General features: G+C 46.5%; 1 protein-coding gene across 1 annotated transcript; it reads right to left on the reverse strand.

Annotated features, from left to right (window-relative positions):
• Nucleotides 1-1,273: 1,273 nt before the first annotated feature.
• On the reverse strand, nt 1,274-13,992 carry HDAC3 (histone deacetylase 3). Its single transcript, XM_006184356.3, has 15 exons — nt 13,834-13,992; nt 13,643-13,725; nt 12,176-12,318; nt 9,219-9,300; nt 9,031-9,087; nt 8,855-8,910; nt 8,330-8,463; nt 7,737-7,817; nt 7,276-7,349; nt 7,056-7,120; nt 5,754-5,843; nt 5,571-5,629; nt 5,237-5,316; nt 4,767-4,924; nt 1,274-1,921 (listed from the first exon to the last, which is right to left on the reverse strand). The coding sequence occupies exons 1-15, from the start codon at nt 13,886-13,888 to the stop codon at nt 1,852-1,854; spliced, it is 1,287 nt and encodes a 428-aa protein (XP_006184418.1). The 5' UTR covers nt 13,889-13,992; the 3' UTR covers nt 1,274-1,851.
• Nucleotides 13,993-14,019: the final 27 nt, after the last annotated feature.

Below are 14,019 nucleotides of genomic sequence, written 5' to 3' on the forward strand. Positions count from 1 at the left end.
GTGCAATACCTATGAAGCACAAGAGAGTGATAACTACTATTTACTTAAAGCTATGTGCCAAGTAATAAGCTAACCATTTACCACAATTTGCTCTATGCCAGGAACTATGCAATACTCTACACATATTTTCTCACTCAATCCTCACAATGCCATGTTAGAGATTCCACTAGTCTCACCACTTTAAAAATAGAAAATGTGGATTTTGACAGTTGAAGTGATTTGCCCAAGGACTCATAAGATAAGTGACAAAAAAAATTAAAACCAGGTTAGTCTGCCAAGCCCTATGTTTAATTAGGGCTCCTTGACATTAACCAAGCCTGAGTGAAAAGCTGTTCTCCAAAAGTATGTTCTTTGCTCTACCATCTTGATTCCTCCCTCAGTAATTTCATCCATTCTCCATCTACATCTGTCCCTTGTGTGAAAAGCAGGTGGCACCTACTAGGCCCTCAAAGTATGGACTTAATCAGCTTGAACACAACTGGCAAAAGATTTCAAATGTGTGTTCCTGGAGGGCAGAGTCAGTGACTCACTCACTCACTAGAGAGCCCTCAGTGCTCAGTCAGGGACTCTGCCAAGCTGGCTGGCTCCTAAATCTGACCTTCATCTCTCACCTTCCACTTTCTAACTGCCTGATGGAGAGCTGCACAGAGCTATCCAGACCAAACTTCAAACTCAGTTTGTCCAAAACAATTCAAAAGCTATTTACTTTCTAAGCTAGAGTGCTGAGAAGCGGACATGATCAAAGCATGAAAGGAGTAGCCCATCTATTACTCTTCTTTCTTGCACCACTGTCTACTCCTACTATAGCACTTACCTCGTTTCTTACTGGATAGTAAACTCCAGGGAAGGGTCCATGTTTGTGTCTACTACAGTATCTAGCATCACTCTTCACATAGACAATGAAGATAATGAGCAAATGCTTATGTCAGGCACTGTGCTAAGCACCTGACATGTGTTACCTCAGCATATCTTTATCAACAAGTATCCTCATTCCAAACACCAAGGTTCAAAAACCTGAAGTCATCTTCTATTCCCTCTCTTAAGATAGTAATCTGCCCAGGTTTGTTTAACTCTTAACCAGAATGCTCTATTAACTCCCTATATGTAAGTAAGATGATCCATGTAGAATACGTATACACAGGGCCTAATGTAAGGCAAGTGCTGAATGAATATAAACTATGATTTTTATTACATACATCATCACCCCATCTTCTTTCTCTGTATACACAGTCAGCTAGCAAGAATTAAGAATATTCCTACAAAGGCAAAAAAGTACAAAAAAAACCCAACTTGGTTTATTGGATAAAAACAGTGGTAAAATGGACATAAAACCAAAAGTCAGGACAGGACATTTTCACATCCTCCCCCATCTCAAAACCGCATCATCATCTGGGTCAAGGTGTTAGGGAGCCGGAGCCCCCTAAAATCCCTTATGCTTCACCTGCACTGGATGCAAGGCCTACATTAGGAGGACCCAGGAGAGGAGGGACTCGGAGGCAACCTTAGTTCTACCTCCTCATCCCTAACATCTCTAGGTCGGAAGAAAGCAGGAAAGGAATAAGGGAGCCAGGAGGGCTGGGACTGGCCTCTAGGTCCCACTACCCAGGATATCCTAGAGATGGCTATCCTTGTCCCCATCCAATCCCTAATAGGTACCATTGTCAGGCCTTGGGAGGGAGAAGAAAGGGGATAGTTGGTTCAAGAACCAGATGTGGTCTCCAAACCCTCCCCCCAGCACTGGTAAAAACCCTGGAAGTCACCAGACCAGGAGTGGGGGAGCCACACCTTTTCCCTCCCACCCAACCAAGAGGTAAAAAGGAATTCCTGGGGACACAGCAAGCCCAGCCACTCTTAAATCTCCACGTCGCTTTCCTTGTCATTGTCATGGTCTCCATCATAAAACTCATTGGGTGCCTCTGGCCTGCAAAGCAAAGAAAGACAGGAAGAGAGGTCAGGGTCCCACTCGGCAAGTTCCAATCTTCTCCCACATAGGTACCCTCTCTGGAGCCACTTCTCAGGCCCATGTTGTCAGGGAACCACTCCTCTCCTTCTGCTGGCAGAGGATGATTGCTCTTCATTCATCCATTCATGTAGTCAATAAACATGTATTGAGAGACTACTCTGTGCCAGACACTGTCATAAGCCTTAGTGATACAGTAGAGAATAAACCAGACAAAATTTCTGCCTATCCTAAAAACTTACCTAATAAATGAGACTGACAATAACAAGGTAAAAACATTAATGTGGTTATTTCAAATGGTGGAAAGCACTATGAATAAAATGAAATAAAGGGATGTGACTGAGAGTGATGGGAGGAAAAGGGTAAAATTTCGGACAGGATTATTAGGAAATGCTGTTCTAAGAAGGTAAGACCTGAAGTCTGAGAAGGAGCTGGGCAGGCAAAGATGTCAGAGACCATTCAAAGTTGCAAGAAAAGCCAGTTCAGAAGTTATAAGGTGGAAGGAGACTGATGCATCCCAGTAAGAGAAGGAGGCCAAGATGGCTAGAAGTGTGCACAGAGGAGAGTTGTTAGAGATGAGACCAGGAATGCAGGGAAGGGCCAGCATGCAGGGCCTTTTAAAGCTATGGTGAGAAATTCAGATTTTCTTCTAAGTGCAATGGAAAGGAGCATTTTAAGCAGAGGCATGACATATTATAAACCTGTAGTGAGCAAAGGGTTGTGAAAGCAACATAGGGCCCAATAAGTACTCAATACTGGTTTCTTTTGGGAGAATATGAGTAACAGATAACTGAATTATCTTGCCTACTGCTGACAACTGAGAAAGAAGGGAGAAAGTCATCAAAGAGAAGCTGGGGAACGAAGTTAGGAAAGGCCCCCTCTGCCTAGTAAGCAATGACTCAGTTACCTCTAAGTGCACAAGGGTTAAAGGTTTGGAGTCAGAGACTTGGGTTTGAATTTCAGCCCTGGTGGATATTTAACTAGCCGTGGGGCCTTAAGAAAGTTATTTAACCTCTCTGAGCCTTAGATTCCTCTTCTGGTAATTTAAGGATAATAGCATATCTTAGGGCTGTCTGATGGCAACAGAATGATGACATGCTGACATGCATGTTTTAATATAAAGTACTCAGTTTTAGCCTGCTATTTAGCAAACCCACAGAAAGTAGTAACTCTTATTATTACTACTCTGCAAATGATATGCAAGCTGGAGCTACAGGCATCAAAGAAAAGAAACTCAGTGGGTGGTTTGACAATAAGGTAGGGTTTAGGACAGGAAGAGGCCTGAGGCTTCTGCAGGCTGTTGAGAGGGGGCCATATAATGCAGAGTCTAGGCCCAGATACCAGCCTGGAAGTACAGATGAAAAAACAAAGCTTTGCCAAAAGGAAGAACTTAAAAACAGGTTTTCAAGAGAAATCAATTTCCAGAAGCCAAGAGATATGGAAAAGTTGAGAAGGAGATGAGGGTTCAAAAAGGATCCATGAGGCCAGAAGTTTAGATACTTCCTCAACCAGGAGAGGAAATAAGGAGGTATTCATGGAGGAGGAGAGTTGGAGTGGTCTCAAGGGTCTAAGTAGTAAAGCCCAGATCCAGAGGAGAGTGGAAGCCTGAACTCTAAGAGAACAGATTCTGAAAGGGACTGAGAAGCCCCTCAGACTCTGCAACAGGGACAGCTCAAGCCTCTAACAGCACGTGGGAACAGGACCAGGCATCCTGCAAGCATCCAGCTGTGGTTATTATTCCCAAGTCACACAATGAAATGTGTCCTCTGTTAAATGCACCTATCTCTGCCCTTCTGGGTTCTGTTGTCTTTTCCCTTCATTTTTTCAGATAAGTCTGTTTTGGTATTTTTAAAAAATTCTATGCTAGTCTTTTTCCCCCTAATTCATTGCATCTGTAAATACTTTAATATGTATCTCAGAAAGATAAAGACTTTTTAAGAAATAACCACAATACAATCATCACACCTAAAAAAATTAATAGAGGAAAGAAATCAAAGGGCGTTTAAAGAGCAGTATGTGGGCAGTGACCTGTCCAGCTTAGAACCTGGAAGGAGAGAGTAAAGTGCCAGCAAGAATATAACTGTTACAGATTTTGGGGAAGGCAATTTGGCAACAAATATAAAAAATTTTAGTGCAGACAGCCTTTGACCTAGCAGAAAGAATTCCAGGAATCTAACCCACTCAAACAAGCATGCAAAGATGTATATGGAAGGGGGTTCACTGCAATACTCTTTGTAATGGTGAAATAATGTAAATGCCCATCAATGGTACTTGATTAAATTATGCTACATCCACACAATGGAATATTATACAGCTGATAAAATAATGAAGCAGATTTTTATGTATTGACATGGAAAGATACACTGTTTTTTGTAACAAAAAAAAAAGTTGTAAGTTGTACAATAACATGTATGGAATGATCCAACTTGTATTAAAAAAAAGTGCGTAACTCTGAAAATGAGTGTATGTGTGCCTTTGTGTATGTTGAATACTATAATTGTAATCTATAGGAGAAAGTCTATTTGAAAAGATACAAATCAAGCTATTAACACTGGTTACTTTGTGCAATTAGTCTGGGATTTTGTGAAAGCAAACTGAACATATTTTGGTGCTGTCTAAATGTATGTTACTTATGTCATTAAAAACAGGGCAAAAAAGTGTAGGATTGCAGCAGACCAAAGAGTAGGCATATTAAAGGACGTAAGCCTGGGACAATTAAGCTGAAGCTTTCGAATTTACTTTTTCTCTCTTAACATCCCCAACAAGCCCGCTGGAATCCCCTGTACTCAATCCCCTGCCTGCAGACCTGCTGTAGTTCTCCTCAGGACCCCTCTCCTCTGCGTCGGCCTCATCCGTCCTGTCATAGGTCAGGAGGTCAGCAGGTACATCGTGAATCTGGACGCTGGGTGCATGGTTTAGCATCTTCAGGTTTTCGAAGATTGTCTGGCGGATCTGGTCTAGATACTGGTTGGGGAAGAGGAACAGAGAGTGAGCAGCTCTCAGTGACTCCCAGGGCATCCACTCTTCTAGCTGCCTTTTGCCTCTACTGTCCTAGTTTTAATCCCCTTTTGCATTTTGGTTTGAGTCCCCCAGCTGATAAATGTTCCTCTTCCCAACCCTGACTGCCTCTACTTTAACCTGGGCTGCCTCCTAGCTGAGACCAGTGGTAGTGATGGCTGAGAACTTTCTTCTTTGCTCTGGTTTCTCTGATTTCCCACATCCTGGATCTCTCTTGGGCTTCCCCACCCTTATGCTCAGCTCCTCCGAGCTGCTGACCTGGCGTGAGTTCTGATTCTCAATGCGGGTGCTGACGTCTGGATGGAGCGTGAAGTCTGGGGCAAAGTACTCGAAGTATTCTTGTGGGGAAAATGAGATGAAAAGACATTAAAGCTCATACAGAGACAGGCAGGTCCCCAAACTTCCCAACCTCTTTCCTTCTCATCCAAAACTTCTACATAATAGCTGCCCAATCTTTTCCCTGCTCTGGGCCCAAGGGTTTAGTCTGGAGAGCTCTGAGAAAGTCAAATTTCCCACTGCTTTCAAACCACGCGATTCTGGGGCCTTGGTGAGGTTGGCTTTCTTGTTGGGGGCATCATGGGGTGGCTCTTACCACTATAGGGAAGCTCCTCACTAATGGCCTCTTCTACCAGCAGTGATGTCTCATAGGTCCTGAAATAAATCAGCAGAGGGGGGCAGGCTGAACAACTGGGCTGAAGGGCCCACCTGGCCACCTCGCAGGGAGCCCCTAGCTCACACTGGACAAGGGGGAGGAGGAAAGTCGGGGTGTGCTCACCAGCAGCGGGCAACGTTTCGGACAGTGTAGCCACCACCACCTAGCACCAGTAGAGGGATATTGAAGCTCTTGACATACTCGACACATTCCCTGTTAAAAGGATCCAGAGGAATGGGTGGTGGAAGTTACCAAAAGCCAAAGTATGCACTTCTAGATATTGCCTGGAAAGAGGCATCAGGAAACTAGAAATGCTCTATTTCTTCACCTAGGTAGTGAAAATCATTGAGTTACATCCTGGAGATATGTGCACCTTATCTGTTGTGTCTCAATAAAAATTTTAAAACAGAGTACACTCCCACCTCTGTCCTGCTCAACACCCACCTGGGCATCCCACCTGTTAATCAACTACTCTCAGCAATGCACCAGCAAGTGCTGTCAGTTTAGCCACCAAAATATTACTCAAATCATCTACTTCCCTCCTTCAGCCACCTCCTCCAGCTTAGCTTCCTACCTAGACAACACCAGCAGCTTCCTAACTGGTCTTGCCACTTCCATTCCTGTGCCCCCACCCCCACCCCAAACCGTTCTCTATTGGGCAGTCAAAGCAGTCACTTTAAAACAGGAGCTGGACCATGTCACTTCTCTGCTTAAAACCTTTCAGCAGTTTCCCATCACATCTGAAATATAATCCAGACTCCTTACTGGGGTCTAAAGGCTCTGTACAACCCCACCACTGCCAACTTCTCAGACCTCACCTCAATCCACCTCCAGCCTGCTCCCTAAGCTCCTGCCTTGCTGGTTTTCCTTCATCTCCTCCACTACACCCACCAGCCCTTCCCTGTCTCAGAGCCTCTGCAGGGGTCCCTCTCACTGCCTGGGGAAGACTTCTCTCTGCTCCTCCTATGGCTCGCTCCTTTTAGCCCCCAGGTCTCAGCTCAGATTTCAACTCCTCAGAAAATCCTTCCCAAATCACTCTATCTAAAGTAGGCTCTCCACTGTCATCCTGTCTTAGCTTTCTATCTTTTTCTTTCGTAGAATGTATAACAATCTACCTGTTTTGTTTGCTGACTCATTTTTCGCCTGTTTTCTAGACTAAACTGTAAACTCCATGGGAGTTTCCCTACTGCCCCATCTCCTAGTACAATGCCTGGAACACAATAGGTGCTTAATGAAAACCTACTGTGAATGAATGACTAGCTGGGGAACACTGTGCAAGGTGACATTTCTGGTTCAAAGTACAACTTGTAGCTATTTTTGATTCCCAAGAGGAGGTGAGGCCTTCTCCCCAACTACCCCTATTCCATGTATTGAGGCCTGAGGCCATTTGAAAACCTGGGGAAGCAGGAGGAGGGCAGGTCTCACCCATGTCCTCGAATGCTGAGGTTGAAGCAGCCCAATCGATCACAGCCCAGAGAGTCAGCGCCACACTGCAAAAGGCAAAACCCCAGGTGGCTGCAGTGAGTTAACTACTGAGAATATCACAGACGTCCTTCACGTCCCTTCCCCCACCAGCCTAGGGACTCTCCTCTTTCCTGCTCTCTTCCCTCAAATCCAGCGCCTGAGGATGCACTGACAGTATTACCTGGAGCACGATGCACGTGGGTTGGTAGAAGTCCACCACCTGGTTGATAACCGGCTGAAAAAGGTGCTTGTAACCTGGGAGAGGGCCAAAGATGGGCACCTGGCACCCCAAGGGGATGGGGAGACAGGGAACAAAAGGAAAAAGGGGGTTCAGAGAGCGTGTAGCCCAGGAAGGGGGCAACCCAAAGGGGCAATCATTGGTTTGGAACTTCTGGGTGGGGTTTGGTGAACTTCTGGAGAGAGTGATGGAAGTTAATGACCCTTTGCCCAGAAAAATGCACACGCATACAATACACTGCATAAAACTTCAGGGTGGGAGTTAGGGGGGAGTTCAAGGTCCCTCTGAAGGCCATTCATTCTTAGGGACATCTGGCCCAACAGTAGACAACATCAGGCAGAAGAGGTTAACTCCAGGAGAGAGAGAAGGGGCCTAGTGAGCAGGGAGAAGCCTTCAGTACATACTCTGGTCATCAATGCCGTCCCGCAGGGGCACATTGAGGCAGTAGTAGCGGCCACTCTCTGCTCCAACTTCATACATGTCACCTGTAGGGGAGTGGGGGGGTGAGGTGGCAGCCGTGCACAGGAGGCATCCACAAGCCAGCTGCTTCCACCCTAGCACTCTGTGGGCCTCTCACTCCATCCGTGTATCTCTCCTACACACTCCCTCTAGACATTAGGTCTCCTGAAGCTTGCATTCATTCAACAATTACTTTTGGAGGGCCTACTATGAGCTAAGTTCTGTCCTAGGCACTGGGGACAGAGCAGTCAAAAAAGTTAATGAAATATCACCAAGCTTATACTCTTGAGGGGGGCAGGTATGCATGGTAAGGAGGGAGACAGTAAACAAAACAAAACACCAGAATGAAGTCAAACAGAGTGAGTGTTCTGAGAGAAACCAGCAGAGAGATGTCACAGAGTAACAGGGAAGGTAGGCGACTGCTTTAACTAAGGTAATCCAAGGAGGGGGTCATGAGCTAAGACCCGAAGGCTTAGAAGGAGGCAGTTATGGTAAGAGCAGAGGAGTATGAAGGGGACAGACACTCCTATTTCCATACCTGTGCCAGGGAAGAAGTAGTTTCCGTATTTGTGGAAGGACACCGTCATGACCCGGTCAGTGAGGTAGAAGGCTTCCTGAACCCCGTCACCGTGGTGGATGTCGATATCAATGTAGAGCACCCGAGGGTGGTACCTGGGGAGAAGGCAAACTTAGGATCGGAGGCAGAGGTGAACCGCCGGAGGAAAACCCCGCAACACCCTCCTCCCAAACACAAGGTCAGGAATTATGAAGAATCTGCTTTGGCCCAAGTCATCCGAAACCTAATACCACCAGTTCCCTAAGGGCAACCCTGGGGCTCCAGCCTGGAGGCCGGGACAAGAGAGGGATGTGCAGAGAAGGCTGAAATGTGAGCAGGCAGCAGGGAAACTGCAGCAGAGCACAGGAAGAGGCAGCCGGAGAAAAACAGCAAGAACCTGGGAGAAGTTAGTGTGGGATGGAGGTCAGGGTCAGGGCCAGGGCAGTTTGAGAGACGTCTTCAGCCAAGAATCTCATAAGGGCCCCCATCTCCTCCCGGGCTACTTACTTGAGCAGCTCCAGGATGCCAATCACAATGTCATTGACGTAGCAGAAGCCAGAAGCCTACGGTGAATAGTGGTCTTACAAAGAGAGGAACAATTTCTCCACCCAGCTGCCCTCCACTGTCATCCTGACCTCCTACCCGGGGGTAGATGTTGTCTCCCCCATCACTTCCTCACTCACCTCAAACTTCTTGGCATGGTGCAGACCACCAGCCCAATTGATGGCAATATCACAGATCTGAAAGACAAACACCCAGCTCACAGTCTTCCTCCTGCCCACCCCCAAACCTGGGAGCTCGGGGTCAGGGCGAAGTCCTTGGGTTCAGGGACCCACAGGAAGGAGGAAGCAGGACTCGGGGCTGTGGTCACCTTGTTGTTCAGCTGGGTTGCTCCTTGCAGAGACGCGCCTGTGTAACGGGAGCAGAACTCAAAGAGCCCGGGAAACACTGGGCTGCAGGGAAGAAGAGCAAGTTGGAGCCCTTCTACCTCTGTCCACTCCCTTCCTACACCTCTCCGTACCCCAAAGCTCTCCAATCTCTTTTCCTCAATAACCCTTTCTCCCCCTCCTACATGCCCAAGTTATCTGCAAATTTATTCAACAAATATTTTGGACCAAACCAGGTACCGAGCCTCGTGCGAGGCACTGGACGGGAAGTAGAGAAGCCCGGTGATAATCTTCCCTAACTGCACGAAGAGCATTGACAGGGCCCCCGCTGTGGTCTGAGGGCTGACTCTGCATTCCCAGGCCTACCAAGCGAACTTAGAAACAGCAGCAGCAGCAATAACCAAAAAACCAAGAAACCTCCCAAGACAGCATGTTACTGAGCAACCAAATGAGACACTCATAGTCCATGGTGCAGCGTGTGCAGGACAGATCTCCATGGCTGGTGCAGTCAAGAACGGCTTCCCAGCATGAAGCTTCATGGTGGTGTGAAGGCTGGGAAAAGCCTTGCACAGGCTGAATGGGGGACAAAGGATATTCCAGGAAGACACCCTGTGCAGCAGGGGTGTGGGGATAAGGTTGGGAAAATGATCAGTGCCAGACTAAGGAGTTGGCTTCTATCTTCCAGCCCAAGTTGCTTCCATTGGTAGGATCTTTCAAGGAGACAGGTTAGTGCAGTGTTTAAAAACCTAGGCTCTGGATTTCAATCCTGCCATTTCCACTGACCAGTTATGCAACTCAGGCTAAGTTACCTGAATCTCCTCAAATTTATGTACTTATGTCTACCACCAGGAAAAGGACTGAAATCTCAGGATTGGTCTGAGAATCATGTTGGTGTACCAGTAATCCTCAGTACAGCAGAGTAAATACTCAAAAAACAGTAGTTGTCATAGGAAACTACAGGATCAACAAACAGCCTGGTTTCTTCAAGAAAATAAATTCAAAGGAGAGAAGGACACATTACAGATTAAAAGTCTTAAGAGGCAGCCAAATACAATACGTGGTCCTTGTTTAAAACCTTATTTAAATAAATCAACTGTAAAAAAGAAAAAAAATGTATGAGACAACTGGAGAAATTTAAATACTGACTGCATATTTGATGATATTAAGGAATTACTGTTAATTTTTGGGGGTGATGCTACTGTGCATTTTTTTAAAGAGTATCACTTGAAGATACATAGTATAGATAAAAAGGTGTGACATCTGAGATGTGCTTTAAAATAATCTAATGTGAGGGGATACAGACAAAGTAAGCTCAGTCAGCTCTAAGTATTACAGCTGGGTGATAGACAGATATAAGGGGGTTCACTGTACCATTCTATTTTCAGAAATGTTTGAAATTTCCCTAAAAAAAGTTTAAAAATAAATTGAGTAGATGGTAGTGCTGGTAAACAAGCTGCTGGAAAACAAGCCGCTGGACAACAAGCAGCTAGAAAACAAGCCACACCTAGATTTCCACGAGCTTAAAATATTATATTCACACTTACTTGCTTAAAAAGCACATGCTTGCTTTGTTTTAATGTTTTATGCAGTAGATGACCTATAACACGGATTATGCTAAAGAAAATATGTGAGGAGAAATCCTGAGATTGACCACAAGGGCATGAAGGAGGGCAGATATTTCCTTAGGGTTAAACAATGGACGGTCCTGGTAAGCCAGATCATCCATTAACAGAACTTTGTTCTGGCATGAAAGCGTGCGGTTTAATCCAGGGGAAATCTTTGCTATCTCCAGATGTCCCGGAGGCAGTAACAGGATAGACTTAGAAAATTCGCATACCCTGAGGTAGGTGATTGTTCCTAGAAGGGATAGGCCTGAAATTAATCAGTTAACCAGCAAGCAGAACTTAGTGCTTATTTCATGGAATGTCTAAAGCCCCACTTCTTTGATCACATTTTTTTCTGAGCTGTATACTCCTAATAAGTATGATGTCAACCAGGTTTTCAGCACTCTAGATCCACAAGATCTTGAGTCCCCTGGTTCCATCTTTGCTCTTTACTTTGTCTCTTTGTTTCTTAAGTCTTGGGTCGCCCGTCTTCAGACATGGTCCCGAGCTGCGCTGGACGCAGCATGGTAGGTATGGTGGTCACTATATTTTCATGGGTGTACACTGGAATGTAAGCAAGGGTCATGGCTTCTCTTTGTTGTCCACTTTCTTCCCCACAGGGCCGAACTCTGAGTCTACTTCCTATGACATCAGCTCAACATTAACGTGGTCATGTCTGACCAGTCTCTTGCTTTCTAAAACACTCTGATGACTTCCCTCTACTCCAGAGGTAAAAACCCCAATTCATTACAGGGTTGCTTGCTTTGTAAACCCTACCTATCTCTTCAGCCTCCATTCAGATCACTCTTCTCTTCAGATTCTATAGTCGGCCTTTTTTCTGTTCCTCAAATGAGTCATATTCTGTCCTTAGCACGTGTTGCCCCTACTGCCCACGACATTCCTCCCCTCATCCTCCATCCTCCCAGCTACCTTTCACCTAATTACTTCCTACTTTCTTCAGATCTCAGCTCAGTCTTTATTACTTCGTCTAGGAAACCTCCACTGACCGGCCCACTCCCAGGCTAGATAATTCTCCCATGTATATGCTCTCATAGTCTGTCATGTACCTCTCCTTCAGAGGACTCAGCACAACTGCAATATTAAAATTGTGCTGTTGATGTTTTTCATTGCATCCCCAGCACTTAGCAAAGGGCCTGGCCTAGATTAAGTAACCAATAAATATTTGTTGAATAAAGAAATGAGTAAATGATGATTCATTGACAAGTATCCTCCCCGTTCCTATCTTCCCACTCCTGCCACAAGATCTCACTCAAGTATTCTCATTGAAATGCCTGGCATCAGGTGCCTGACATCAAAGGTCCCAGTCCTCCCCTCACCAGTCATCGCCCACGTTGAAGGCATTGAGGCTCTTGGTGAAGCCTTGCATATTGGTGGGGCTGACTCTCTGCAGGAAGTCGATGTAGTCCTCAGAGTGGAAGCGGCACATGTCATGCTGGGAGGCCTGGTATGGCTTGAAGACCTCAGGATGAAAACACAAGGTGAACCCAGGCAGGGTCAGTCCCACTCCCTGGGCTGAGGCCACTCACACTGAACCCAGCCCTGGGGACTGTCCAAAACCACACACAGTAGTCCCCTTGCCCTCCAATCCTTGTTATTCTATGAGACAAATGTCAGTGAAGAGAGACTCTGATTAGCCTGATGGTTTACTATGATCAAGCCCCCTAAAGACCACTGGGCTTGCCTTTTCCTTCCCACCTCCAGCTCAGCCTTTCCTATCTTCTCAAACCTTAACACCCTTCCACCTGCCATGTTCCCTGGATCTCCTATTCATGATTCTCTCCATACTCATTTCCCCTGGGCTCTGATTCCATCCTCTCTCTCCTCTGAGTTCTTAATTTTGGAGTCAAATAATGTGGGACATATGACAGACTTCTAATTAAAACCCAAGATGATCATGTACTAATCCAGAGATTTATTATCTTTTGAGGGGTTCACATACTTCTTTAGAAATTGGACAAGAATCAGATTTTCTTCTCCTCCCAGAAAATGCTCGTAGGCACACACTGGCAAACATTTGCAAAGGAGTCAGAGATTCATGCACTAACATCACCTCAGTCTTTTCTATAACCAGTTCACCTGTGTATGCCTCAGCACAAGCAGATGACACCCATTCACACTGTTGACTAATTCCCCTTGCAATGCATAAGGGCCGAGCAGTATGTTATAATCACATATCACAGCTATAAACTCCAAGCTGGGGACAGATAACATGTGTATATCCCAGAGATGGAGGGATGGGTAGTGACTAAATAGAACTGTTGGTGAGTATTCTGGGTTGAAAAGGGGAATACCCAGCACATCTCCTACTGTCCTCCACACACATACACATTTACACACAGGACTTCAGAGTCCTCTCTGGAGCTCTAGCTCCTTGAGGGTGGAGAGAAGTGGTGGAGGAGAAGGGGTGGGAATGAGGGTAAACCTCACATCCAATAACACAGTCCCTTGCCCTTCCCTGAGGTCACAGAACTGGCCTATGATGCTGGGAAGGGAAACACTTTCTGTCTTCAAACCAGCCCCACTCACCCTAACCCTAGGCCATGGATTGGTCCACTTGAGGTCAAAGGGTGGCAAACCTAAAGTGGAAAAAATAGCTCCCATTAAGTCAGTGGGTGCACCTACCAACACTCTGCATATGTGGGTGCTCCCGGTTCCTTCTACTCAGCCTCTCCCCCCACCACTCTAGGGGTGGGTCGCTCTTGGTGCCTTCACTGCAGCCTACCCATCTCCAGGGCCGCAGCTCGCCCCCACCCTCAAACCCCAGCAGAAGCCGCGAGACTTACGATCATCTTCTTATAGAGACCGTAGTGCAGGACCAGACTATGGGTCAATGCCAAGCGATGGGGCTTCATAGGGTGCCCAGCCCCTGGGGGTGGGAGAAGAGAGTTCGTCAGACCCCATCCCTGGAGTTGAAGCCAGCAGCCTCGAAACCTCCACGTCCCGAAACCCCTCGCGTACGACCTTGTCCCCTCACCATAGTGGAAGTTGCCCACGTCGGGGTCGTAAAAATAGGCCACAGTCTTGGCCATGGTGCCGGCGGGACCAGGCCCCGCGCCTCTGCCGCCAGCCTGGCCGCCTGCCCCACCCCCGGTCGTGCGTGCTGCGTAAGCACGCAGCCTGCCTCTGCGGAACCTGGAAGCCCAAGCCCGCCTTCCCTAGA

This window comes from Camelus ferus, chromosome 3 (assembly GCF_009834535.1).
Source record: "Camelus ferus isolate YT-003-E chromosome 3, BCGSAC_Cfer_1.0, whole genome shotgun sequence".
NCBI classification, from domain to species: Eukaryota; Metazoa; Chordata; class Mammalia; order Artiodactyla; family Camelidae; genus Camelus; species Camelus ferus.